General features: G+C 42.3%; 1 protein-coding gene across 2 annotated transcripts in view; it reads left to right on the forward strand.

Moving 5' to 3' along the window:
• LOC119387728 (ankyrin repeat and zinc finger domain-containing protein 1) overlaps window positions 1–26,720 on the forward strand; it is a 63,090-nt gene that overhangs the window by 28,382 nt on the left and 7,988 nt on the right. Inside the window, exons 3-14 of one of the 2 annotated variants that reach the window (XM_037655210.2) lie at window positions 4,951–5,045; window positions 10,218–10,314; window positions 11,788–11,986; window positions 13,928–14,048; window positions 14,703–14,818; window positions 16,331–16,484; window positions 17,988–18,210; window positions 20,295–20,555; window positions 21,500–21,694; window positions 23,239–23,734; window positions 24,764–24,875; window positions 26,342–26,440. In XM_037655210.2, the coding sequence (XP_037511138.1) occupies window positions 4,951–5,045; window positions 10,218–10,314; window positions 11,788–11,986; window positions 13,928–14,048; window positions 14,703–14,818; window positions 16,331–16,484; window positions 17,988–18,210; window positions 20,295–20,555; window positions 21,500–21,694; window positions 23,239–23,734; window positions 24,764–24,875; window positions 26,342–26,440 (2,168 nt within the window). The remainder of the gene's footprint in view (window positions 1–4,950; window positions 5,046–10,217; window positions 10,315–11,787; window positions 11,987–13,927; window positions 14,049–14,702; window positions 14,819–16,330; window positions 16,485–17,987; window positions 18,211–20,294; window positions 20,556–21,499; window positions 21,695–23,238; window positions 23,735–24,763; window positions 24,876–26,341; window positions 26,441–26,720) is intronic. The other variant, XM_049413621.1, reaches the window with a different exon arrangement.

A 26,720-nucleotide genomic window follows, 5' to 3' on the forward strand; every position in this document is an offset into this window, starting at 1 on the left:
ACATAAATTTTGTGAGTAAACATATAGCCTTTCGGTGGATTATCTCCCATAGTTGCTGATCAGGGCTTGTGCAACCGCGAAAAAGGATAAAAGGAGAGGAGGGCGTAGAAATAAGAGAGAAACTGATAGCTCAGTTCTCAAACATGCGTAGTAACCATTTCATGAGCGAAGAGACTACATATATGGCGTTTTTGTGTCGCAATAAATATCACTTGGAAGTAGCGCTCTGTGTGTCGTCTTCTTGTTCCCATCTTTATGCGCTTAACGGTTTCATAACCTCACCGCCAAACTTTGGTGATGCTTTACCCTACCTACTTGACCTTGCAGTTTGCCTTGTAACAGATATTTCATTCCTCCCCAATAAAATAGTCTATTGTGTATTTTGTTTGTGTATGGAAAGACAGGTAAGAATCTTAAAATATATGGGTCATTCCACGCCAAACGTCCCAGACATTGCGCTCGACCCTCTCCAATTGTATTGTAAAAAATTGTGGACGTTCATATCAGTGCACTATTTGCCCTCGGAAAGTATTTTGTGGAAAAAAAATTTTCTTGTCTGTTACAGTGATTTGAATTTTGCCGTAGTGGGTGAAACATAGGTTGCGAAAAAATACTCTAAAAAATACAATACTTTACGGAACGCCTTAAATATCTGCTGTTTACTTGAAAAGGAATGGCACTATCTTATTATCACCCATTGATGACCACTAGTTTGTCTCACGATGTGCTTTGTGGTGAAGCAATGCTGCAATTCTGCGCCCATTTTGATTATTTTTTAAAAATTCTACGAATATTACAGACAAAATAGGACTATATCACATGGCTGGATAGTTGGCAGTAAGCGTGTCAAAAAAGTATTGAAGTCGTTGACCAAGTAGTTTCGAAGTGGAAGGGGCGCAAACATTGAAAAATGTGTGAAATGCTCCACGTTCAGGCACATGTAGAGTGGTGATGCAGTCCACGTAAAAATGCACGCTTGCTCTCGTTGGGAAGAGTAAACAAAGGAGATTTATTTGTGAAAGTTTCATCGGAGTGTTTTTTGTTTTTGGCGAGAAACAAAAATTTATGTTGAGCGTTCGCGGCGTGCCTGGGCGCGGGCCCGTAAGTCCGCTTCACTGCGCCGCCATTGTTTCTTGGGGCAACGGAAGTATGCAGCGCCCACGCGGGTGGCACGATCGTGTGCTGCTGTGAGTTTTCACGTTTCGACACGCATTCTTCGGCTTTCCGCAGTGCCGCCGACGAAGTGTCAGGGAAAACGAGTGATGGTTAGTTTAAAATATATTATTATATAATAAAAGTGGCTAACAGGCACCGGGAATACACTCATAATTCTTTTTTATGGGCAGCTCGCTTGAACGTGCCTCGGAGCCGAATGGTGCTACGTATTCTTACGCTCGGATCTTCGGCAGAGGTGAACTTTGCTCCGGCGATCGCGTCGCCGAGCGAGCACGCGGCACTCGAAGGTTCGTCTTTCGGCCGCATCCCTTGGCAGCGCGTAAGATAAACATTGCGAATGGTGAGTATACTGCTATCGTGTCATATTTTAGACGGAGAGCCTGTACAACGGAAACCGAAAGCGATAAATATACAAAAGGACGAAGCCGCCTTTAAGGCGGCTTCGTCCTTTAAGGCGTCTTAATGCCGGGCTCACCACCTACTCAGCAACACAGGCATTTCAAGTGGCGAAGACCATATGTCGGCAACGGAAGTAAGAACTGCAACCTCCGCAGAGATCGAAAACACAACCCAAGCTCTGCGCCTTTCGTACGTGTGCATGCAGTGACGTGGCAATGAAATCGTGCTCTGCTCCGACTACTAACCGGCAGCCTTTAGTGCCCTTCCGAAACATTCTGCCGGCCATATACACTGTTTGCAAGTTTTCAGCAACGTGAAAACTCACAGCAGCACACGATTGTGCCACCCGCGTGGGCGCTGCATACTTCCGTTGCCCCAAGGAACAGTGACGGCGCAGTGAAGCGGACTTACGGGCCCGCGCCCAGGCACGCCGCGAACGCTCAACATAAATTTTTGTTTCTCGCCAAAAACAAAAAACACTCCGATGAAACTTTCACAAATAAATCTCCTTTGTTTACTCTTCCCAACGAGACCAAGCGTGCATTTTTACGTGGACTGCATCACCACTCTACATGTGCCTGAACGTGGAGCATTTCACACATTTTTCAATGTTTGCGCCCCTTCCACTTCGAAACTACTCGGTCATCGACTTCAATACTTTTTTGACACGCTTACTGCCAACTATCCAGCCATGTGATATAGTCCTATTTTGTCTGTAATATTCGTAGAATTTTTAAAAAATAATCAAAATGGGCGCAGAATTGCAGCATTGCTTCACCACAAAGCACATCGTGAGACAAAGTAGTGGTCGTCAATGGGCGATAATAAGATAGTGCCATTCCTTTTCAAGTAAACAGCAGATATTTAAGGCGTTCCGTAAAGTATTGTATTTTTTAGAGTATTTTTTCGCAACCTATGTTTCACCCACTACGGCAAAATTCAAATCAATGTAACAGACAAGAAAAATTTTTTTCCCAAAAAATACTTTCCGAGGGCAAATAGTGCACTGATATGAACGTCCACAATTTTTTACAATACAATTGGAGAGGGTCGAGCGCAATGTCTGGGACGTTTGGCGTGGAATGACCCATATGTGAAAGGCAATTCAGGGAGTTAGGACGTCCTCATGAAGTTCCATGAAGTCAGTTGTTTGTGTTTTTATGAGGCTGAAATGTATATAGGTCTTGTTTGACACATCAAATTCGAGTTGAGCAGTGTTCCACATTCTCTTTATTTTTGTTGATAACGCACAATGAATAAGTTTACCTATGTCGTTAGGCTTGTGCAAATAGTAAATTTTAGGTCCGAAGTGAATAATGATTTGGTCGAATAACTCCGAAGTGAATTCAAATAGTATATATTACATATTATAAAGAAAAATTAGCATATTTGTCATGACCCAACTAACCTGCACAATATTTTCAAAGTTGAAACAAGGCATATGCAAATGTAATTCTTTTTGGTTCAAAGGGAAGTGGAAGCAACTTTGAGCAGTAGCAGGATTTGACTTTCAGTAGAATGCAAGTGATAACCTGTAAAATATGTTATGTTTTAAAATTTACTATATACGTAGAGCATATAAGCCGGTATAACAAGCTTTTAAACTTAAAAAATGATGAATTGATGTGAGGGTAATGCAGTAAAACCTCATTAATTCTAACTTGGTTATTTCTAAATCCCGCAAAATTCGATGGATTTCTGCGGTCCCTTATTTTTCAATGTAAATTTGAGTGGATATGTTGAAGCGGCGGTCAGTACCAGCCCGGTTAGTTCGAAAACTTTAGGTGCTATGTGCCAATTCTCGATCCCGATTTAGCCGCAAATCCGCAGAAACGATGGCCCTTAGGAGCCACAAGGCAATGCAGTGTAGCGATACTAATGAGTGACAAGTTGAGCACCCCAGCCTCGCTGCTGGCAGCGCAAGAAAAAAAAAAAAACGGTCTCGTGGTCAACTGAAATGCGCGCCTGCGGAAAAGAAGGCGTGCTTCACTGCAAGATAGCGGTGACACGTGGGTAGCATGGCGCATGCTTCTCGCAACGTCAGCGCGTCATGATTTACCCATGCTTTCTGGGAAAATAGAGGAATTAATAAAGGGGACGGTCTGACGGAATTCGCGACGTATGCGAACCTCCTATTGGCGGTTGTTCCGGCAATTTGCGCACTTGCAGTACTTGCCTGCAACGCCTACTTCGAAAACTTCAATGATAATCTTTTCCACCCAGGACACATCACGAATTCCGTCACACTGGTCATTATTAAATTCTTTATTTTACCAGAAAGAATTGGCGAACGGTCGCATCATGACGCACTGACGCTGTGAAGAGCAGGTGACATGCTGCCTGCGTGTCACCACGGTATTGCAGTGAAGTACGTCTTTTTTCTGCAGGCGCGCATTTCAGTTGACCACGAGACCATTTTTTTTTCCCCTTTCTTCTTTTTTCTTGTGCTGGCAGCAGCGAGGCCCGCCGTTTCCCCAGTTTAGCGGCAAAATTTGGACCAGGTATAATGATGGAAAACATAACCCTTGGAGCCGCACATTAGCAGGCACAGCAAACAACTACCTCTGATTAGTTCCTTGCATCCCGGTTTTTTGTTCGGTTAATTCGAAAACCCGCTTAAGTGGAAGATTTTTCACAGTCCCAGTGACTTTAAATTAATGAGTATTTACTGTATGTTCATTTAACCTTGAAGTGTGGCACCCCTACACTGCAGTGAAACTACCTTTACGGGGTGTTACATACGACTTGTATATGTCTATTCGTTCATTTTGAATACTTCGAAATTTCCTAGAATTTAAATTCATGTCGAAGCGAATTCGAATACTGTAATAATCGTTTGAATATTCGAAGTGCTCGAATATTCGCACAAGCCTAGTCATTACAGATCAGAAGTTACACCATATAAGGCATATGAGTTACTAACCAAATATTGTAAGCTTTCTCCTGACAAAAAAAAAGCTGTTTTTCATGCCTGTGAACTTTGGCTCGTACATTTGGGGTCATGTGCTTGTATATTACTTCACATTACTGCTTATTTAGCCATAAATGATCTCGTTAAGCTATGCGTGCTATGGATAAAGTGTCTGGCATAGAAAACGGCAGGAAAAATTATATTTTAGCATCTAATTGGGCTTTCATGGTTTTAAATATTTTCTTCGTGGTGTAAAAAGAGCCATCGGGGTTTATCCTATTGATGTCTTTTGAGGATCATTTCAATCACGCTTTCTTTCAGTTGTTATGTTAGGTTGTTCTGTTTTGTAGACACATTTTGAATATTCATTTGGACATCATGCCACTTTCTGACAAATTTTGCAATGTTTTCTAACTATAGCCAATTGAGATTTTCTAAAAGTTTTGCAATCTTGCATTCTGCAGATAATGTGCCAGTTCCAGAAGGCGAGGACCTCAAAGTGTCCACTGTCATGTGCTGCTCACTCTGTGGAGCTGAGTTTGACACACGGGATGAACAGGTGATGGAAACCTTTTGTTGCTGGCACATTTTGAATATGTAAATGATACAGTGCTGCATGAATTGTCCAGGCCAGTGCAGTGTAAGACAGCGAACAAACAATGTGCAGTGTAGCACTGTGCTCTTGCTTCATGCAGTAGTCTATTAATTTATGTTAACGAGGCTTTTGTATCACTTGAGCATTTGTATGCCTGACAAAAGATATTTAGGATCATTTGCCAATAATACCATTGCATAATTAATAAGAAGGGTAAAAGATGAAGGAATGTGTTGATTTAGAAGAGTACACCTATTTTGAGCAGAAAACATTGTTTTTAGCATTTGTCGTGAAACATTGAAATTTATCCTTGCTGTTGGGCTCCACAAGAGGAATCTGGAATGAAGAGCACTTAAATTGTACATCAATAGGTGGATAACAAAAACGTAGCTCTGGCAAGAGATTGTGGGCTACGGCGCCCATCTGCATCGACTTCCGGTTCGAGACGCCGTGCCGCCGAATGGGCGCTGTTGCTAGTGCCGTCACTTTCTGCGTGTTCCATATAACAGTCTCGATCCCCTTTTCTCACAAATTACTGCATAATACTTGGCAATGATGTGCAGCTCAGTTGAATAACAAGTGCAGTCACTACGGAATAGTTATAAAGGTGTGAACAGTCATGTCTTCATTCAAGTGGCATGCACCTCTGGACATATGCATGTTGTTTCGCCGCAAAAGGCATTTTCGCGTGTATTTTGTGGCATATAAAGATTTGTTGCACATTATAGTGTGATGAAATATCTGCCCAATCTGTTTTCCTGTTGCTAACTCGTAAAATTACTTTTTTACTTTTGTGTTGCAAAGATACCATCTCGGGTTCGTATAGTGAATGGCAATAGTAAAACGTTTCTTGCTCTAAGCGTAAAAAACTCTCGCAGTTTTGTCGCTTTTCTTTTGCGCCTCTGAATCTTCCTTTACATGAGATGTCGTTACGTTGCGCACTTGAACATTGTGTTTCGATCAATCCATTGAAAATTCTTTGCACTCAACATACGCTTGCCTTTCAAGTTCCACTAAAAGGTATGGACACTTCACGCTTGCAAGTTTCTGAAATACTAGAGACGCCATACCATGCAACTCGTTTCAAAAACAACATCGATCATTTTACGTACTACGATACCAGTAACTGAGCGGCCTTTTTGTCCCGTACGTTGTCCTTTTACGCACTCAGCAGTTTCATAAATTTCACAGAAAATAAGCAATGCAGTATATTCAACGCAAGTATACTGTATCGGCGTACTTGGTCGGGCAGACAATACATGTACTCTTGTTGGAAGTCTAAGTGATTTGGGAACGTACGTATGTTAACATTTGGCACCATGTCCTCATATGCGTGAGTGATTCTGAGGTAGCCACCGTTTGTGCTCGAATACACTAAACGAAGCTGATTCTGCAAACTATTACTGAGTGTTTCAAAGCATAACCGTATATCTATACCTGCATGCTGCGCTTGAGACCCACCGTTCCCCGTGTTTGTCCATTTCCACTTCTTGCTTCTCTCTCTAAAATGCAAAATATCACGTATCCATTCGCAAAAGATTCCAAGAACACAATCACTGGTCAACCGGTAACAAACGTGCCACAGAAATGCGCGTTTCCTCCCTGATTGCACTGAACGGCAGGCACCTTGAAGCAGCGAAGAGATAGTCCTCGAACCGGAAGTACCGTAGCAGATGACACGCCATTTTGCTATCCATCTATTGTGGACCAGTAGTAGTTCTGCTTTCTTAAATTCTGAGAGTACTACTTTGCAGGCCAAAAAAAGACCCGCAATTGCATTTTCTATTGCGAATATTGCAGCTTTTGTGCAAAAGTACTCTATGAAACAGTATGGTTGGTCATTCATGAAGTGGATACCACTCAGTTTGTGCTAAATTTTGAACTGTTAAACAACTCAAAATGGGTATGGTATTTTTTTTATTGGTGCCAGTATGCCCTACGGCATAAGCTAAATAAAGATGAATAGTTCAGTTTCCTGGATAAAATCCAGGAGCGGTCGACGCAGAGGACCATGCGTCCAGTGCATTAAGTCAGGTGGTCGACAGGGGTGGTAGTCAAGGCCACATAGGTGGTGAGTGCGGACCTTGTGAAGGCCCGAACAGGTTCCCAGTAGGTAATCGAGCGTTGCCTCTGTGGCTGGGGCAACGCAGAATAGGCATGTCCTTGGGGGAGGCTGTGCACTGGACGTCCATACAGCACGGATGACAGGAGTCAAAGCGGCACCCACACAAATCCTCCTAAGCACAGCCTCCTCTCGTCGAGTTCAGCCGCCAGGAAGATCCGATCCATGCGGAGGAATGAGTGCACGCGTGGTGCGCCTGAGTGTTTCCTTGAGCAGGAGCAAGCTGTCCTTTGGGGACAAACAAAGTAGAGGCAGCGGGTGTTGAACTTCCGCTAGACGGCAAGCGGCATCTGCATCCTGTTGAGCCGGTGCAGACCGACGGGTCCACAATACGTGGACAGGAAAGGCACAAGAGGGAATCAGTCAGTGTACATCAGAAGCTGTACTGAGGGAGCTGGTTACTTTTCGCAGCTCTCGAACAGCCTGCGTGGAGTCCGTTTATATAAGCAACCTATTCAGTGACAAGCAATCCACCTTGGGTATAATGACTTCTAACCTGTCCTGTATAGCTGCGAGCTCTACCAACACTGATGGGAACGGTGCCTCTGTAACATAGGAGCACGTTTGTTGCATTTGAGGCAGTGTGGGGCATTTGAGGCTGATGTGCAGGACGCAACTGTTGAGAGCTGCATCTACATAAGCCGCTAGTGAGTCGTCGATAGTAGTGACGGCGGCCTCCTGTGCCACTTGTCGGTTGGATTGTCGCAGACGAGTCAGCAGTCGGTTGTCACTGGCCTGTGCCTTTAGCCATGGCGGAATTACTGGCAAGGGTGTGATAGTTTGTGGCAGCGTTGGAATGTAGTAGTGGGCTAGAGCCACCGCCACAGGAACAGCTTGACTCTTTAGGCGGTGAGCGATTCATCGATGGTGTTTAGCTGCGCTTTCACCTGGAGGGTCGCGATAGGTGTTAGCAGAGGAAGGCATGTGATTACTCTCAGGGCATCTCGGTTGGCTGTTTCGAGCAAGTCCCAATCTCTCAATGTCACGCGTTGAAACTAAGCTTGATAAACAAGCAGAGGTGGCAGGATCGACCACACTAAAATACGGGCCATTCGAAAACAAGCACCTCCGGTCTTTTGAGAAATGCGGCAAATAAGATGGAGGGTATTAGCGCTCTTTCTACGAGCCAAGCGAACCCACACACTCGCAGAGCCAGATGCATCCAGTTCGACTCCGAGCACAAGTGGCGAGAACTTGACCATTTAGTCTCGAACAAATCGGCTTCTGCAGGAGGCGATGGCGACCTCTTTTCTTGGTGATAGACAGTATTTAAAGGGACACTAAAGAGAAACAAAGAATTGTTTTAGATTGATAAAGTGTGCTCAGAGAACCCTTGTGTAGTTTATTTCACCACCATAGGTTTATTATTAGAGGAAAAAACCAAGTTCAAAGTTTCATTTTTAAATTTCACGCCGAACTTTGTAATTCATGACGTAAAAAACTTCAAAGAGCATTTAACGTATTTTGGCGCCACTGGCTCGATGAAATTTCCACAAACTCGTTATGTCAAGTCTCTGGCCCCCTCAGAGGACAATGTACTTCGATTTAACTGATTAGGAACTACGTAGGCCCAAGCAGGCGCCGTCAAAAATATGTGACGTCACGGCAAATGGTGCGGGAATTCCAAGGTGGCGTCGCCACCTGTATTTTCTCTTGCTTATTAAGCGTCTTCGCGCAGCAAGCGTGGTGTTTTTGGTATCGTGGAAGACTACTTTACTAATGCGAGAAAAATCGTTTTGCTCTTTAGTGTCACTTTAAAACTTACTTTTTGAACCTTTCTTTTAACCATTCAGACACAGTAGAATGTGTTTTTTTTTTCAACTTCAATTTGTGAGAATTTACCCCCATTGCAGTAATTCGTGGTAAGAAAACATCTTTTGTGAGTTTTGAGCATTGTGCAGATATTACAGCACTATATTCTGGACTGTCATGTACGTAGCAAATTATGTACTAGTATTTCATTTTTTTCCCCCTGGGGTTCTTGTAAGGTCTGTGGTCAGCAGAACACCATTGATGATAGCTTAAAAAATTGTTTTCTATAGATTTGTTCTTGTCACTTTTTTCATCATTGCCCTTGTCCAGGAATGGTGGTCTTTTGAAGATGGAATACATTCTTCCTTGTCTCAAAAATTGTCATCAGGTTCACTAAACTCACCCAAGCTCTTTCCCCGAGCTGTGCATAGCAAAAATGTCGCCATCCTCTAGGTGCTTTATGCCACGTAAAGCACATGTGAATTACTACGATCTCTGCTAAAAATGGCGTGCTGCCCTTGTATACTGATGTTATAAAATACAATGAACATTTGAAGAAGTTCTTGAAAGTAATTGCAGTGAACACACAAAAAATTCTCTGGATACATGCGTTGCACATTTTTTCTTGACATCTTTTGAAAACCAGTACCGTCATGTTTCAGGTGGCACCCGACGCATGACTACTAATGGTCAACCATAAGACAGAGATACCTGTAGGAAAACATTGTCTAAATGATGTAAAATCACTGAGAACAAGTAAACTAAAAATATTTTTTTCAGGAAACCTTTTCAGCAGTGGGTCTGTTGCCTGTGGGAACTTCCGAAAGCAAATTTCATCCTAATTCACCTACTGCTCATGTGAAATCTTTATAGAAAGTTCTGTTTAGATGTGATAGAGAATTTTGCATCATGTTTCCTTTATGTTACCTGTCTGATACCACTTTGGCTGGGGATTTTACATGAATATTTCTCTTCTGACTGTTAATGTTTTCAAAGGAAAGTCAGTCCCTCACCAAACCTTTCTACCTCATGCTCGGTAGTGCTCAATCCAACAATTGATACTTGTTGCCTATCATGCAGTGTTGGCCTAAGATATTTACTAGTCGGAAACTTCGATCCAGAACCAAGACCGAGCAAAAAAAAGTAGTTTTACCCCTGTGTTGCCTTAACTTTTCTATAAAGGATTAATATATATAGTATATTGTTGCTTGTAGGCCATATACAAAAAATTTTTCCCGAACATTTCTTTTATCTTTTGGCAGGTACAACATTACAAGGCAGACTGGCATAGGTATAACTTGAAGCAAAAGATATGTGGAGGAAGAGTTCTCAGCGAGCAAGAGTTCATGAGCATGATAGGTAACTTTTTCATGTGTATCTGAAAAAAAGTGCTTGAAAACCACTTAGTGTACAATATCTGTGAGGTTATTCTTATCTGGATAACTGTGAGATGTCATTCTCATGGGAGGGATTGATATCTACTCTAACTGCTGGTTTCTATACGGGCAGCACAAAAGCCCATAAGTTTGACCTTAATTATTTGAAGTACCAATAGTAGTGTTCTACCCCATTTATAACTTAGATCTTAAGAAATCCGGCAGATCCCACGCTTTGTGGGAATCGGTTTCATGCGAAGCATTCGGCGAGTACTTCTTTGCTGTACTTTATGGCTTTGAGCCAAGCGTTGCGAGGTGGAACGACGCGTTTTTGTAAGTGCAGTAGCTATGTGCGCATCGTGGGCTTACCAGACAGGTCGACAACACTGGCATTTATAGGGTAACTTATGGTGCAACGTAACGTCAGCCCTTACGTTACAGTACATACGTCGGTATTATCGAAACTAAGTGCACTTTATGGTGCAGTCATGTGAATATTACACATAACTTTCGTTAATGTATTCCACCTGGGACGAGCAATGTTTCAATATAGCTTGCTGAATCATAGGAATACAAAGGTAATGTTTATTAGACTGCTATAAAAGCGGAGCCAACACTGGAACCACAGACGTTAATCTGATATGACGCCTGTATCGTAGGAGTACATATATAGTGTTTATTGCTTTCTTGTAAAATTAGATAGCAAGCACCACAAACACAATTGACGTTGCACCGACATTACGCCTGCATAGGCTGTTTTTCCAAACCAGTTTATAGACCTGGCGTGGCTCTGTGGTAGAATACCTGATTGCCACGCGGAATGCTAGGGTTTGATTCCTGCTGGGATCCTAATTCTTATTCTTTCCATTCGTCGGATCAACGCTGCCGATGTGTGTTTTTCTTAACGCTCTCTCATTTAAATTACCAATGTCTGTTCTCGCCGTTCCTGGGTACATATAAACTGTGAATCACCTGTGGCGCATACCCGTACACCGCAGCCCGTGGTAAACGGCTATGTGCCACACGTGCCTAGAGGAATGGGTTTGACGACGTACGCGACAAGATTTTCGCGCTATTCATGTCATGGCCCGAGAGTCATATTCGTCAAATTCTCTTACCCTCCCATGCCAATTCTGGCCTACACCAAGTTAAGGAGGCAATCATGAGAGCACCCAGACGTAGGCGGCTAGATAGGTAGATAGATAGACTGATAGATACGTAGATAGAAACACTCAAAGTGCTAAAGGTTCGCTAAGAAATGCTTCGCATTTAAAAGAAGATGTTTCTGGTGTATATGTATTTTTAACACCCCATCTTAACTTGTCTTCTTCAAGGACTAGCTCTTATAAATCCTGTTTAAGTGGTGCCTCTTGCTCATGGTATTCATTCACTCTTGTGACTTGTCCTTGGCTTATCAAAAAGGAAGAAAAAAATGCTCTGTGATCACAATTTTCAGAGGAGGTTTCTAGTATTTCTGGTTCCGAATCGGGGACTGACACAACGTCGGCAAACGATACACCAGAATCAGCGAGTGGGGGAGAGTCCAGTCCTCGCCGGAGAATAAAAAGTGGAGACACTTCATACAGGAGTCCCACGAAAGCCAGCCGTATGCCAAGGCAAAGGACTAACAGCATTGCTTCAACTGATACAGAAGGGTGAGCTAGTCTTGCTCATCTTGCAAGCAATGAAGTGGATTCTTGTTGTGAAAGTGAGGAGATGCTCACTGTTAAGCCTCACTTACTTTGTGTGATGGTTCTTGGCTTAGTTGCATTAGTAGTGCTGCTAAATACCGGTATGGTACTCCCCTTTAACGCAGTGGTTCTCAGCCATGGATGTTTCGGGGACCCCTTGCGGACCGGTGGGAGTGATGAAGGACCCCTTGCAATGAGAGAAAAGGGGAGGGACGTCATGAATTAACACAGCGTGCAGCGTGAAATATTCTCCCTGGCAAAGAATGGTCAAACTAAAGTGCCATGCCAATTCTATCTCAGTAGCTTGTCAGTAACTTGTGCGGTCTGCAGCCCCATTCAACTTGCTTCTAGCTATGTTTGCTCTTCAAATATGCGAGTCTAGAAAAAGTATGCTGTCGTGCATATGTCGTACAAAACTGCAACAAAATCTTTACAACTGTCTCACGAACAAGGGAAAACATAAGTTAGCTCCGCCGCAATGCAAAGCAATGACGTTTTGCTGTAAAGCATACCAAAAATTGGAAGAGGCCGCTGTTACAGCACATACCAAACCTCCAAAAAACACGCTTTTTTTTTCTTTAGAGGATGGGTTACGCATAGGCTTGTACGAATAGTAAATTTTAGATTCGAAGCGAATAGTGATTTGGTAGAATAATTTCTAATCGAATTCAAATAGTATATATCACATATAAAGAAAAATGAGCATATTTGTCATGACCCAACTAACCTGCACAGTATTTTTTTTTAAATTGCAGCAAGGCATGTGCAAGTGTCATTCTTTTTGGTTCATAGGGAAGTGGAAGCAACTTTGAATAATAGCAGGATTTGACTTTCGGTAGAATGCAAGTGATAACCTGTAAAATACGTTACGTTTTAAAATTTACTATACCTAGGGCATATAAGCCAGTATAAAGAGCTTTTAAACTGAAAAAATTATGAATCAATGTGAGGGTAATTTGTTCATTTAACCTTGAAGTGGGGCTTCGTGGCTGTGCGGATTTCCCCCGGATAGGTGTATTCACAGTATATCACCCCTCCACTGCAGTGAAACCACCTTTACAGTGGGTTACATGCAGTTTATATATGTCTATTTGTTCATTTCGAATACTTTGAAATTTAGAATAATTTAATTCGTTTCAAAGCGAATTCTAATACTGTAATATTCGTTTGAACATTTGAACTGCTCGAGTATTTGCACAAGCCTAGTTTCCCGGACCTCCTGGGGTCCGTGGACCCCCATTTGAGAACCACTGCTTTAACGTGTTAGTATAGGTCTGCTAACTGGTGTTTCTACAAGTTATACTATTTGTGTTCGCCTCATTACACTTGCGATAGTGTATAGTCAGTCTTTCCACAGTGGTACAAAATTGTGCATTGCATGCACACTGTTGTCATTTTGACAACAGTGTGCTTGACAAAATGAAGTGCATAGAGCTTGAATTATGATTAATATTTTTTTTCACTTGTTACATACTTCTCAAGACAAATATCGTGATTTCGGGACTCTGTGCTTCACAACATGATAAAAGTACATGGCACTTCGACAGAGAGTAGTGATGGGAGTAGTAGGAACCAAAAACACATAATTCAGTTGTTCTTGAAGTATGCTTTGTGCCAGCATTTTCCGGGAGTGCCTGTGTAAGGACTTCACCATAATTGTATGCAGTTGTGTGAGCAGGTTGCATGCTGAAATTCCTTTCTCCCTTCTCTATGGCTTATAGTGTGGATGCAAGTCACATGCAGTTGCTACAAAAAAATAAGGGACCTCACTTTCTACACTAGGCTTACCATTTGGTAGATTGAAGAAGTTCTCTTAGCTCCCATGAGTGGCAGTGCTTGAGCCTGCGTACAAAATTTTGTACAAGATTCTTGGTCACATTTCCCGCTCTATTCTTTTATGTGCAGAGAAGAGACGGATGCTGACAAGGCTGAGAGCAGGAGGGCTCGCATGAACCCCAAGGTGTATCTCAAGAATGGAGATGGCCAAGTTCTTGCCTTGTACAGGTGTATTGTACATGGAAAACTGGCAAGTGACCTTTACTGTTACTGTTACATTGAAACTGGTTCTTCAGCAAAGGGTACAAACCCTAGTTTGTATGGCAAAAGTGACAGTGAAACATAGTCATAATAAAATGGAAGATGGAGCAAGTTCCTCTTGTGCTCAAGCTGTTCATGCTGTCACAACACTCGTCCCATGTCTCATAGCTGTGTAAATACAAAATGGGCTCTCGCCAGCCACCATGTGTATCCGTACAATCGATGCCCATACAATATTTGTTGTGCTATAAGTATATTCTAAACAGTATAGTAAAGTTATCGTGGTATAATTTGTTTACCCTCCTTGCCTTTCTCTCTTCTCTGCATGATGTTGAAGAAATGTGGTAATCTCAGAATGTTGATGGTGCTGAAGCTGAGATGTTGGAAATGTGTGCTTGTTCATTTTAGGCGAGAGCTAATCACGTTTACGGGAACTGCTTGCTTCTGCAAATAAACTTGCATTTAGTATTAATTTGTCTTATGAACACTTTGCATTCTCCTGTATATTCTCTGGCAGCATTCGTAAGCCAGGACATTTCTGTCCATTTAAAACTTTGTAATGCTCAGACAGAAGCATTTTGAATGCAGAAATGTGGTGGCATCTAAAGCACTCTTATTGACACTTCGATGTCATTCGTTGCAGGCGGCACCTGACAACTGCGTTCAGCTCATATCCGCAGTTGGAGATGTACCACGCAAGATGCAGTGGGCCGTCCTCATGGTAGGCGGCGGACACTTTGCGGCAGCTGTGTTTAACGGGTACTGCACTCCCTTGCTGTGGTGCTTACAGCTGTGGCTGGTTGCAAGAGAGCTCACCAGCTTGAAAGGCGAAATCGAAAGGGAGGGCATGCTATGCAAATGTGCAGCTTGGAAAATTTTCAGCAATCCACCGTGCTTGCTCCATCTTACAGAATTATTCGTGCACAGAGGTTTCATTGCAGCAGCAGGGACTAAATAGTATGTTAAAGGGACCCTGAAACGATTTTTGAAATTTTGTCAGCGTTTAGGTCACAGCATCATCAAATCATTTGCACCATGAATTAAGCGATGCACCTTGTACGAGGGCAGGTACGGGCAATTATAAGTGACCATCCTCCTTAACTTGCCGAACAACGTGCAGCTGTCGCAGGCGATGGCAGCGCACTAGACGGAGACGGAGCAGATCACAGAGTCGTTGCGATCTGCTCCACCAGGTGTCGCAACACTACCAGCCATTCCCAAGTCTGCGGACAAATAAAAAGTATTTGAAAACGATCATCGATAAGCGTAAACGCGGGCGATGTGGTTGTGTCATCAGGGGTGAAGTTACAGCCACAGACACATGGATCCTGGCGTTAATCGGATAGCGAGAGCCTGACGCTCACCGCACGGACGAGCTGAAGCGACTCCACTCACCAGTTGCCTTACATGCCTTACATGAAGTCACAGCTTTACAAGTCACCAATCACTAGATTTGCAGCACACAACACAGCTAGGGCAATTTATGGTGCCTCAGAAAAGTAACCTCAAGATAAATGCTGTCATGCAGCTCACATCAACACGAAGTATGTTTTGTAACACAGGAAGACGTTCGCTGTCCACCGGCGGTTCAGCGACGTAGACTAGAAATACCCAGTCATATTGGCTGCTGGTGCTACGTGCAATGAAACAGTGCTATGCAGAATGTAAGCAAAAAATTGAAAACTCGTTAGACTGAGCTGCAGTGATCTGTAGTGATTTGCATGTTTAAAGTCTTGTAACAAATTACACACTTGATGCAGAGAGCTTAAATTGGTCTGCCAATGATCCTTAGGACTTATTTACCAGCTCAATGTATTGGTACAAAATCGTCAAGACTGTTTCAGAGTCCCTTTAAAAGGCATCAGTGGAGAGTAAGTGTAGAAATGTGCATGACATCTGTGGAGTTTAGTATGGTAGCTGTCTGTAGAAAATAAACACATGCTGCAAAATGCAGATGTGAATGTGAAAAACGCAAGAATTTCTTAGAAAACTGTAGTTTATATGTGCCTCCAAAAGAATTGCACGTTGAAGTTTTAGTGGAACACCATCTTCACTTTTCACTACTCGGGATGCAAAACATAGCCTTCATTTGTCGATGGCAGCAGATGCCTTGGGTCACGTACGCTTTCTTCTCTGAAAAGCTGTTGCAAAATAAGTGTTGGTTAATTGCCTCATCTATTATGTCAGTAATTGTGAGTGAAGCAGGCTGAAAACATCTGTTGAGACACTATTGGCAGCTGTACTACAAGCACCAACTGTTCTTCTGTCCAGGTCAGAATCCCTGCTGCACAAGACATTCCACAGTTATACAGTACGCGCCAAGCAAGGTGGCTCCCAGTCAGCCAGGGATGGCAAACAGAAAGGCAGCCAACCAAAGTCTGCTGGTGCTAGTCTTCGGAGGCACAACGAAATGACATTGGTGAAGGTGAGCTTCTGATATTCTTGATTTGGGGTCATATCTCGTAATGTTTCGTCCTTCCTCTTTCTGCATTTTGCATTGCATCTTTGGCTTGCATGGTGCAATGCCATTGCTGGCATCAGTTTTGGTGGGATGGATTTTAGGAAATTAATATAATTGGTAGAAAAGAATATTGATAAAGTAAGTGCCCCCCCCCATCCCCATATTTGTGTGGGTTTGTTTGTAAACAAATGTGCTGATCTTCTTATTGAAAGAAAGCAGAAACTAGCTGCTTTGAAGATTCGCATTTATTACTGTCTAAGCATACTGGAGCACAGAAGTGCATGCAAAACAGTGTGTCTACTGAAAGTTTCACTTGCTAAGATAAAAAGGGAAAGTCCTATACAGTAGGTGTTGGAAGGGGACATGCTATTAGTTAGCTTCCGGCAGAAGTGGATTCAATGGTACTTATTTCAAAAACAGCATTGGATGAATTGAGCATTTTTTTCTTTTTCTGAAAGAAAGATATTCAGTGTGGTTGAGCACATTGGAAAAATCCTAGCAGTGAGTCTCAGAAGATTCTTGTGAAACACATGTCCACTCTTCTTTTAGGGGCGAAGCTCCTCTTAGACTAAGCTTGTCACGTCTCCGTTGTCTGGCGTAACCACCTTTGCAAACTGCCCACTACTTCGTCTTTGCAAACATCCCACTACGATCCTTCACCGACCATAAAGCCGTTATAATAAAGGGGGAACGGAAGCCACCTTTGCAAACTGCCCACTACTTCGTCTTTGCAAACATCCCACTACGATCCTTCACCGACCATAAAGCCGTTATAATGAAGGGGGAACGGAAGCCACCTTTGCAAACTGCCCACTACTTCGTCTTTGCAAACATCCCACTACGATCCTTCACCGACCATAAAGCCGTTATAATGAAGGGGGAACGGAAGCCACCTTTGCAAACTGCCCACTACTTCGTCTTTGCAAACATCCCACTACGATCCTTCACCGACCATAAAGCCGTTATAATGAAGGGGGAACGGAAGCCACCTTTGCAAACTGCCCACTACTTCGTCTTTGCAAACATCCCACTACGACCCATCACCGATCCATCACTTCACCGACCATAAAGCCGTTATAATGAAGGGGGAACGGAAGCCACGTCTAGCTACCACTTACGTATAATAAAATTTCTTGTGTAAATATATACAGTGTTTGTCACGTCTTTGATGATGTACTGGGCTATTGCTTTGATTACTGCTGGGCGAAACCACTGAAGATTTCACGGTGTAACCATGATTGCTTCAGGAGCTTCGCCCAAGCTCTTCATCATTCACCCGTGGATATGCTGCGAATTTTTTTTAGTGGAAGTCTTGGTCTGTTGCTAACCACTTGGTCTGTTGCTAACCTGTAATGCCAAAATCTTTGTTAATGGAGTGGCATGTTATGACAGACTGTAGCCAGGCTGCATTCTCTTGTAGACTCTTAAACTTCAATTTTGTGACCTCTTTGGGACTTGCAACTCCAGGACATTCAAGATCTGCTGCAGTCCTGGTCCGAAGAGCTCCAGAAATGTTCAGCTGTGTTCTACAGAGCCCCAGGGGCGAACCGGGCGGTGTTGTTTTCTGGCAAGAACCCACCCTTTCGCAAGTCGGACCCACGCATGAGGCCAATCCCATTCCCGACCAATCGGGCTACATACAAGGAAGTGCAAAGGGTTCACCGTATGTTGTGCACAGTTGAGTGCTTTGGTGAGCCACAAGACTTTCTGGACTTGCAGTTTGCTTTGCATTTGAACATTGAGGGGCAGGTAATTGCGACCAAAATGATCCTCTTATATAGCAAAAGTGTAGTTGATGATTGTTTCATAAAGATGACAGATGTGCATACAACACTCATTAAGATAACCTGTTATCAACTTCACAGTGGAACAGACATGCTTAGCCGCTATGCTGTCTGTCTGTTTTGCTGTCAATAGGAGACATCGTTCAAAAGATCTTGCACATACACTAACAACCATAAGGTTTCAATCGCAAAAAACATCTTGATGGCTGAAAAAATCTTTGAAAGGTTGCAATCAGATAATGCTTTTTAAATATATTTTTGTATGAAGCAGCACCTCAATACATTTCGCTAATGCATCGGCTGGAGTGCTCTAATAGTTTGACAGCCATTAACAACATGCCATTGGCCAGTGCTGACCGTCTCTTGATAGATTCCCCAAGTTCTAGGAACGTCCTGTCCTTGATTTTTTGTTAATGTAGGAGATGGGGACAGTTTTCGATATGGCTTGAAAGTACTATAAACTTTTATTTAACTGTACAATGTAGTCAAGTTAGCAAATGGGCACATATAGGTGTTTTTATGAAATGCTGAAGTAATGCCAACATTTAAAATAGATTTTAAGGCAATGCGTTGGCTCGCCTGATCCCACTACACTGATATGTTTTGTCTAGGGGTGTGCGAATATTCGAAATTTCGAATATTTTTCGAATAGTGTTTGCTATTCGATTCGATTTGCACTGGAATTTTACTATTCGAACTATTCGAACTTCCCAAAAACAAATACAGTCAACGTCCGATTGAAAGCGACCCCTTCAGATTTTTAATATGCTTCACCTCATTACACTCTCGTATTGCGGCAAAGCTGCTTTTCAAGCTCCGTTACGGTTGAACATAGCCAAGACACAGTCAACGTCCAATTGGAAGTGGTCCCTAGATTTTCAATACGCTTCACCTCATCACACCCCCGTATTGCGGCAAAGCTGCCTTTCAAGCTCCGCTACGGTCGCTAATGTATTAACTCAAGAAAACGCTGGTTCCAACATGGAGATGAAAGATGTGGCAGAGGTGGGGGCTCAATTAATGCTGTTTTGGACCTGAAATTTGGGCAGGAAGTCCGAAAAATCGGACGCCGAAGCTTTTTAGCATCCAAAATTTCAGATGTTCTTATATATCGACGTCTACGAGGCAGATTTGGAACCCCGGACTTGAAGGGAGCACACCCTTGTCCGCCACATCAGTTGGGCTTCCACAGAAGTTGAAAGAGGAGGAGAGGCTGAGAAAATGGCATCTTTGCCTATCACGTGTAAAGTGTTGTCGGCAACACTTTGGTTGCACCAAATCATGTACATAAATACGATTCAGCCTCTACATTGCCTCATTCTTGATAAGACAACTATGAAACACCACCCCGCCAGCACTTCATCAACCTAGCAAAAAGAAACACTTTCATGTTGCTATCTCACAAGAATATGCTTAGAGATTTTCTGCAACATTTTTTCTGTAATTTCACTTCGAAGTATTCGAAAAATGTTTGAGAAATATTCGAAAATTATTCAAAAATTATTCGATTCGATTCACACTCAATCTTTATTATTCGAATTCGCTTCGCACCCAAAATTTTGCTATTCGCACAGCTCTAGTTTTGTCCACACACTGTATGTGGACGCTGGGATACAAAGGGTTAACTTATGGCAGTTTGAGTGCTATGTATGAACTTTGAGCACGGCTCACTGAAGAGCTGGTACATTGTTCTATTGATTATTATTATTATTATTATTATTATTATTATTATTATTATTATTATTTATAGTAGTCGTAGTAGTAATAGGAGCACTTTGCAGTGAATTCTTGAAGTGTATCAGGATTTGTTGAGCATGCTAGTAGTCTGATACTTAACAGTACTATAGGTGTATGGATCTGTGCAAGCGCAGTGGAGCCCAGCCTTTCGCGCAACGTGCTTGAGGTCTTCCTGAGTACTCAAGTTCCCACATTATTCGTAGTATTGCCTAAGTATTGCCTAACAACCTGGTGAAATTGCTTCCTTGTACAGGTAGTGAAGAGGATCTCAAGGGACGCGTTCCAGTGTCTCCAAAAATAAACGTTGGGGCCAAGAAGCCTGGGAAAACTGTGGAAGTGGGACCAGATGCGAAAGCTGCAACCACCACTGCTGCTGCTGCTGCTGCTGCTGCCACCGCCACAGGCGACGATGTCTGTCATAAGCTCGAGAACATTTCCCTTTCCGAGCCACCTCTGAATTCGTTGCTGCCTGACGCGCCATGTGACTCTCCAAAACCGAAAAGTAGGCTTGTTGGTAAGAAGCTGCATCAACCCATGTTGCTGCTGTTGTTTTATTTGCAAGACCAAAAAAAATTTCTTTTGTTTAGTGTTGCGCGTTGAAAAAATGACATTCTTTGTGCGTCTAAATCAATTCTCATATTCATGATTGCCTCACCTAGTGACACTGCTTGCTTATTTGCCGTGCTTAGAGAACCCCGTCACGGTATATTTGATCTCATCTGTGTGACTCCCAATGCTGTGTAATGCCTTGGATCATGCGTGAATGAGTGCACTGCGCTCAGTCTCAGCACCTTCAAAAAGTTTCATCCTTTGTTACTCTTGCACGACCTCACTGTTTATTTCTATTATGCGATAATGCTCGGAGTGTAAAAACAAGATGTCAAGGAAAGTGTTCGCCTATTGTTCCTTAGTGGCATTTCTTTCCTATTTTTGACCATGTTGATTTTTTTTTATGTGGTAGCACTAGAATTGCTTCTTTTACTACAGCTGTAAACATCCAGATGTTGTGTCAGTGCCTCTCTTGAGCGCGAATTTATTTGGGACTACCAGGTACCACTGCAAGTGTTTCTCAAAAACTTGCTGTGTGTGTGAGATTTAGTGTGCAAGGCCAGCTTCACCAGCATATTACAAGTGTGTTCTTTTTTATCTATTTTTTTTCTTCAGTGTCCCCTGCCTAAGACTTAGCCAGTGAGTTTATTACCATAGTCCTTTGATTTTTTTTTAGGACTGGCTTGGTGTTTTGATCTTGCTCTTGTTTTGCTTTCGCCCATGATGCTCTTATGTTTGCTTCCTTTTCCTCAGAAGTTAGGGGTGCAGTATTTGGGCATCTGTAGCATTAAATCGTCATGGGATTTTGTGAGGTTGCAGGTATACATGTTGATAACTGTGTAACGTAATGGATAATGTTGGTTACATCGTAGTTACTAACTTGTTCTTCATGCTTCTGCCTTTTTTCAGGGACTCTCCAGTTTGCAGAGGATAAGACGGAGGATGACTCTGGGTCTGACTCTGATGCTACCGTGAATTGGGAAGTTTCTGAAGAAGTCATGGACTTTAGTGACCTGAGAGAATTTGCTGGAACCAGGAAACCACGAAAAAAAAAGCGCATGAGAAAAAAAGGCAGCAAGGATCCAGAGCATGCCGAGAAGCCAGGTGAGGGGTGTCTCAACTCCTGGTGACAGCATGAGTATATGAATGCCAGTGAAGGCTATTTAATACAGGTTCTTTAAGCTCACTTTTACATTTCTCTGTGGCCTCATGAATACTGTCTATCCTTTCCTGTAGGGCTTTCAGGAGTAGTTTACTAATATGAGATATTAGGGTGGTGATACTTTAGTTTGAACATTATTTTGCATTGCCATTTTTATGCACCGGCATAAAGAGAGATTTGTTCCAGTCTTTCTGCTGTCTTTGAAATTTGTTGGTGTAGTTTAGTCATGGTCTTGGTTGACCCTCGTCATGGTTCCCTGATGAGTAGTGTGGGCATATTGTCTGACCCATTTGTTTTATCTGGCAGTAATTGCTGTACAGTCCATTTTTTTTTAATCTTCTAAAAATGTTCATTCTAGAGTATGTTCATAGTATATGTAGAGCTCTTGTTTAGTTTCATTTTTATTAAAGGGCCTCTAAACCACCTCCGATAATTTTTTAAGATTTCATGTAAATGTGCGCATCGGGTTCAGAATGTTGTCACGATCAGCAGTGTCAAACATAGCAGCGCTACGAGCTGCGGGTGCCCCACAAATTCCAAGAAACGATTCCTTCTCCTTTCCGAGCCTTTCAGCAATCCTCAGCCCCTCAGCATTCACCATGACGTCAACATTGTCGCCTGCTCATGTCACCCACAAAAAGAACCTGTTTGTCTGCATGCAGGTACATGTGCTCGTCACTCTTGCTCATTGCACAGTGAGGAGGAGTGCTCGGCCAGGAGGAGTGATGAGTTGACGAACGGAACATAGCGAAGGAAAGAGTGAAACAAGCGAGAACCTTTTTTTGTCATCAAACACATATCATTTGTATCATCAAACTCCGCTATTACTGCACCATTTCAAAAAATTCTCACGGCTACGTGTTCATTGTAGACTCGTGCACAACTGCAACACCTCAACTAAATTTCGACCTCTGGGTGGTTTAGGGGCCCTCTAAACAAATGAAGTATGCTGAAAGTGTAAAATACTAAAATTAAAATTTTTTTAAAGTAGCGAATGCCCGATGGTAACGGTGCCTTGATTTTCTCACATAAGCTTTTGTCGGCACATCAAGGATTTTCAAAGTGTCTGCTCAGGCTTAGATAATTTTTGCATCGCTCAAGGCAAATGACAATGTAGTATTGGTACCCTGAAAAAGCCAAAATTGAATATAAGAAGTTTTAAAACTTTGATTGAACGACGATGACCTAATTACAAGTAAGAGAGAGATCACTGCTGCATTTAAATCTGTGATGTTACACTAACATAGCGGTGTTGGAGATTTTATGTGAAATTCAGGAAATTGAAGTTTAGCCTTCATTTTTTTCTTCTAGTATCAACTTCTTTACATGAAACTTACAAAAAATGAGCTTTGAAGTAGTACTCTACTAATATAAGCTAATTCAGTGATTTTTTTCAGTGTATCTTCATTATCTCTTTTTTCTGGATAAATTACTTAAAACATCGTGCAACAAGCGCTGATCAGCCCATTTTTCTTTTGATGTCCAGTGCCTCGAGAGTTCCGGGCACTCAAGACGGCTCTGTTTGATGCCTGCAAGGCTGCCAACAAGGAAGCTCTGACGTCCATCCTAGAAGCCATTTCGGGAACTGGCACAAAGGAGCACGAAACTGCAGCTCGGGAAAATCTAGAGACTGCGATACCGGATAGTGCGGCATCATCCGCAACGGTCGCAGACTCCTTTGTGCCTTCAGCTGTAGGTCAGTACTGTCTGCTGAGCCCAGTTGGCTCTGACCCGGACGCTACCCCTGTCGTTGAGAAGGCCGTCGAGTGGGAAGCTTCGGCCAGACTGGAACGCTGCAATTCGGCCGAGTCTCCGTCGTTGACAACGTGTTGCGAGGTTGTGCATAGCCATGGATTGAAGCACCGTCTGCTCAACGGGCCCATCGGTTTTTCGGACTCAACACTCCTTCACTACTGTGCCAAGAATTCGGCTGTCAAGCTCATCCAGTGCCTCTTGGAAGCAGGTGCGGATCCTGCTGTGAAGTAAGTCCTTTTCTGTTTTTCAGTACTGGCTAAATTAATGCTGTAGTCTAGCATAGTTAGACCTGGTTAACATTCACTGTAAGGTCAATGTAAACTTGTATTGAGGCTAAATGGGGTAAGACTGAATGCACTTACTGTTGTACTATTGTACATACAGGAAAACTAATGTCTGGTTGGGAGCAGGAATGGGTGGATGGCACTGCCTGCTTGAATTACAACAGTGCTAGCTCCTGTTCACGTCTTAAATTCTGGCTACCTTAAGCTTTAAACTGCTTAATTATTTGCTGATGAAAAGCATTTGCCTCATATTAGAAAATAGCATTGAAAAGATAAAAAAGATTCAACCTTGCAACTTACCATGCAAGTCGGCATTGCAACTGTTGGCACAGAAGGGGCACAAATAGTATACAAGAAGTGCATTGAAATTTTTGATATCACAATAAGTCAATAACATATGTAGCACTGAAGTTTACTCATAGAATTTTAAGTAACAAATATTTCATTGATTGTTTCCACAAGTAAACAATATTCTTTTGCTGGAGGAGTAGGTTGAACAGTAATCACGTTCGAATATTAACTCAAGCAACAAGTCAGTTGAGTTATTCTCTTACGTGTCTACAAATGTGGGGAGCACATTAGGATTGCAGATGCAAAAGAAGAGTAGAAGAACAGGATGACTGGAGTTCGTCAGTTTTGCCGACTTCCTGATGATGCTTCATTCACGAGACTGTGCATCAAATAGTAGTTGTGTAGAACTTTTACACATGATCTTCAGGCAAGCATTGCACGCGGATGACAGCGTTTCTCTGGGGCTACAAAAATTGGGTTTTAGATCGTTTATCACTTCCATTAAATGTTAGGCTTAGCACATTCACTTTTTAGGTAGCCTGTTGTATAATAATTATTCAACTACTTTGTCCTTCTTAGTACTATCACAGTTTTTGCCTCTCGCAAAACATTTCAGAATCATGACTACAACCTCGCTGTTGACTTTTTGCACATATTTTGTTGTTATTTTGCACATTACAGAAATGCTAAAGGACTGACGCCCTATGCTGTTTGCTCAGACAAGCAGACAAGAAATGAATTCAGGCGCTTTAAAGGTTTGCACCCAGAGAAGTATGACTACGTTGCCGCTCAGGTGGGTTTCCTAAATATTGGTTGCCTTTGTTCTTTATAACATTCAGGGATCCTACTGTGGTCGTTCGGTGGGTATGAGGTTGTTCTTCCGAGAATGAGGTCGTGGGTTCAATTCCCAGCCACATTTTGATGAAGGCGAAGTACACTAACACTTGGGCGCTTAGGTTTAGGTCACATTCAAAGCAACTCATGTGGTTGAAGCTAATCATTAGGATTGTGCAAATAGTAAATTTTAGGTTTGAAGCGAATTCAAAGCGAATATTGATTTGGTTGAATATTTTCGAAATGAATTCACATAGATTATATCACATATAAAAAAAAAATGAGCGTATTTGTCATGACCCAACTAACCTGCACAATATTTTTTTTTAATTGAAACAAGGCATGTGCAAATGTCATTCTTTTTGGTTCAAAGGGAAGTGCATCTTTGAATAGTAGCAGGATTTGACTTTCGGTGGAATGCAAGTGATGACCTGTAAAATATGCTACGTTTTAAAATTTACTTAGAGCATACAAGCCGGTAAACGAGCTTTTAAACTTAAAAAAATGGTGAGTCGATGTGAGTCTAATTTGTTCATTTAGCCTTGAAGTGAGGCTTCGTGGCAGTACAGTTTTCCCCTGGAAAGGTGTATTGACGGCACAGCATCCGTGCACAGCAGTGAAACCACCTTTACAGGGGGGTTACGTGCGGTTTATATGTCTATTTGTTCATTTCGAATACTTCGAAATTTAGAATTATTTGAATTCGTTTCGAAGCGAATTCGAATACTGTAATATTTGTTCGAATATTCAAACTGCTCGAATATTCGCACATGCCTACTAATCATGAGTGCCCCTTTACTGCATCTGTCATGTTCTGTATGTTGTTTTAAAATGTTAATCCCTAAAAATATATAGTCTGATTTGAATTAGCATCGAGTTTATTTCCCTTTTCATCGCTCCTATTGGTACATCACATGCACATGCAGTAAGTATTATAAAAATTAACAGTGAGGGTTTCTCATATATTGTGTGCACGCTATTCTGCAATTACTTGTGTTATCTTTGAATGTAATGCGTCTTGCCAGCATGGCTGTGTGATCGCGTAACACCCTTCAATATGGACTTTGGCTGCCTGTCTATTGTTATTGTGAATGAAATAAAACTGCCATAGCTTGCAGTAGATGTCAAGACACAAACACTATATGTTTTTCAACCTGAGACTCTACCATAGTTTTGTGGGCGATTTGAAACCCAACAGCATATTAATACGGTTAGAAAGGGCACACAGCAAATGTGGTGGCAGTGTTTGTCAGCACCAAGGCAATAAAAAAATTAGTAGAGGCATACAACAATTCATTTACTGCCAATTACATTGTATTCACTTACTATAACTCCCATGAGAAAGAAATCACGATTTGTTCTGTGTTGTGATGCCTTAGGGCAGTGTTTCATTCTTTAAAACCTTGTATTTTGTATTTTGTGTAGATACCAGATGCTCTAACAGAAGAAATGGAAAAGGAACGTTCTCAAAGGCAGGCTGAAAAGCAGAGGGAGAAGCGTAAGCTCCACAGAGAGAAACTGAAGGTTCTGTCTCGCTTTTCTGTGTTGATTTTGGGGTGTACCTCTCATGTGCTGTGCAACAAATTTTTTTTTTCCATTTGTTTACGAATAGCTCTCATAGGTACTGCCCAACGTATACTGCAAATATTCCTAGTTGACTGCCATTAAGGCGACTCAATTACTTTGACTTTTCTATAGGAAAATTTTCGAAAATTTTGGCTAGATACCATGCATTGCTATGATAGGAAAGCTCATTTAGTTGAAAACGAGAAAGCACACTGAATTGGTTGATTCAATCACCACT

Source organism: Rhipicephalus sanguineus, chromosome 3 (assembly GCF_013339695.2).
Source record: "Rhipicephalus sanguineus isolate Rsan-2018 chromosome 3, BIME_Rsan_1.4, whole genome shotgun sequence".
Lineage (NCBI taxonomy): Eukaryota > Metazoa > Arthropoda > Arachnida > Ixodida > Ixodidae > Rhipicephalus > Rhipicephalus sanguineus.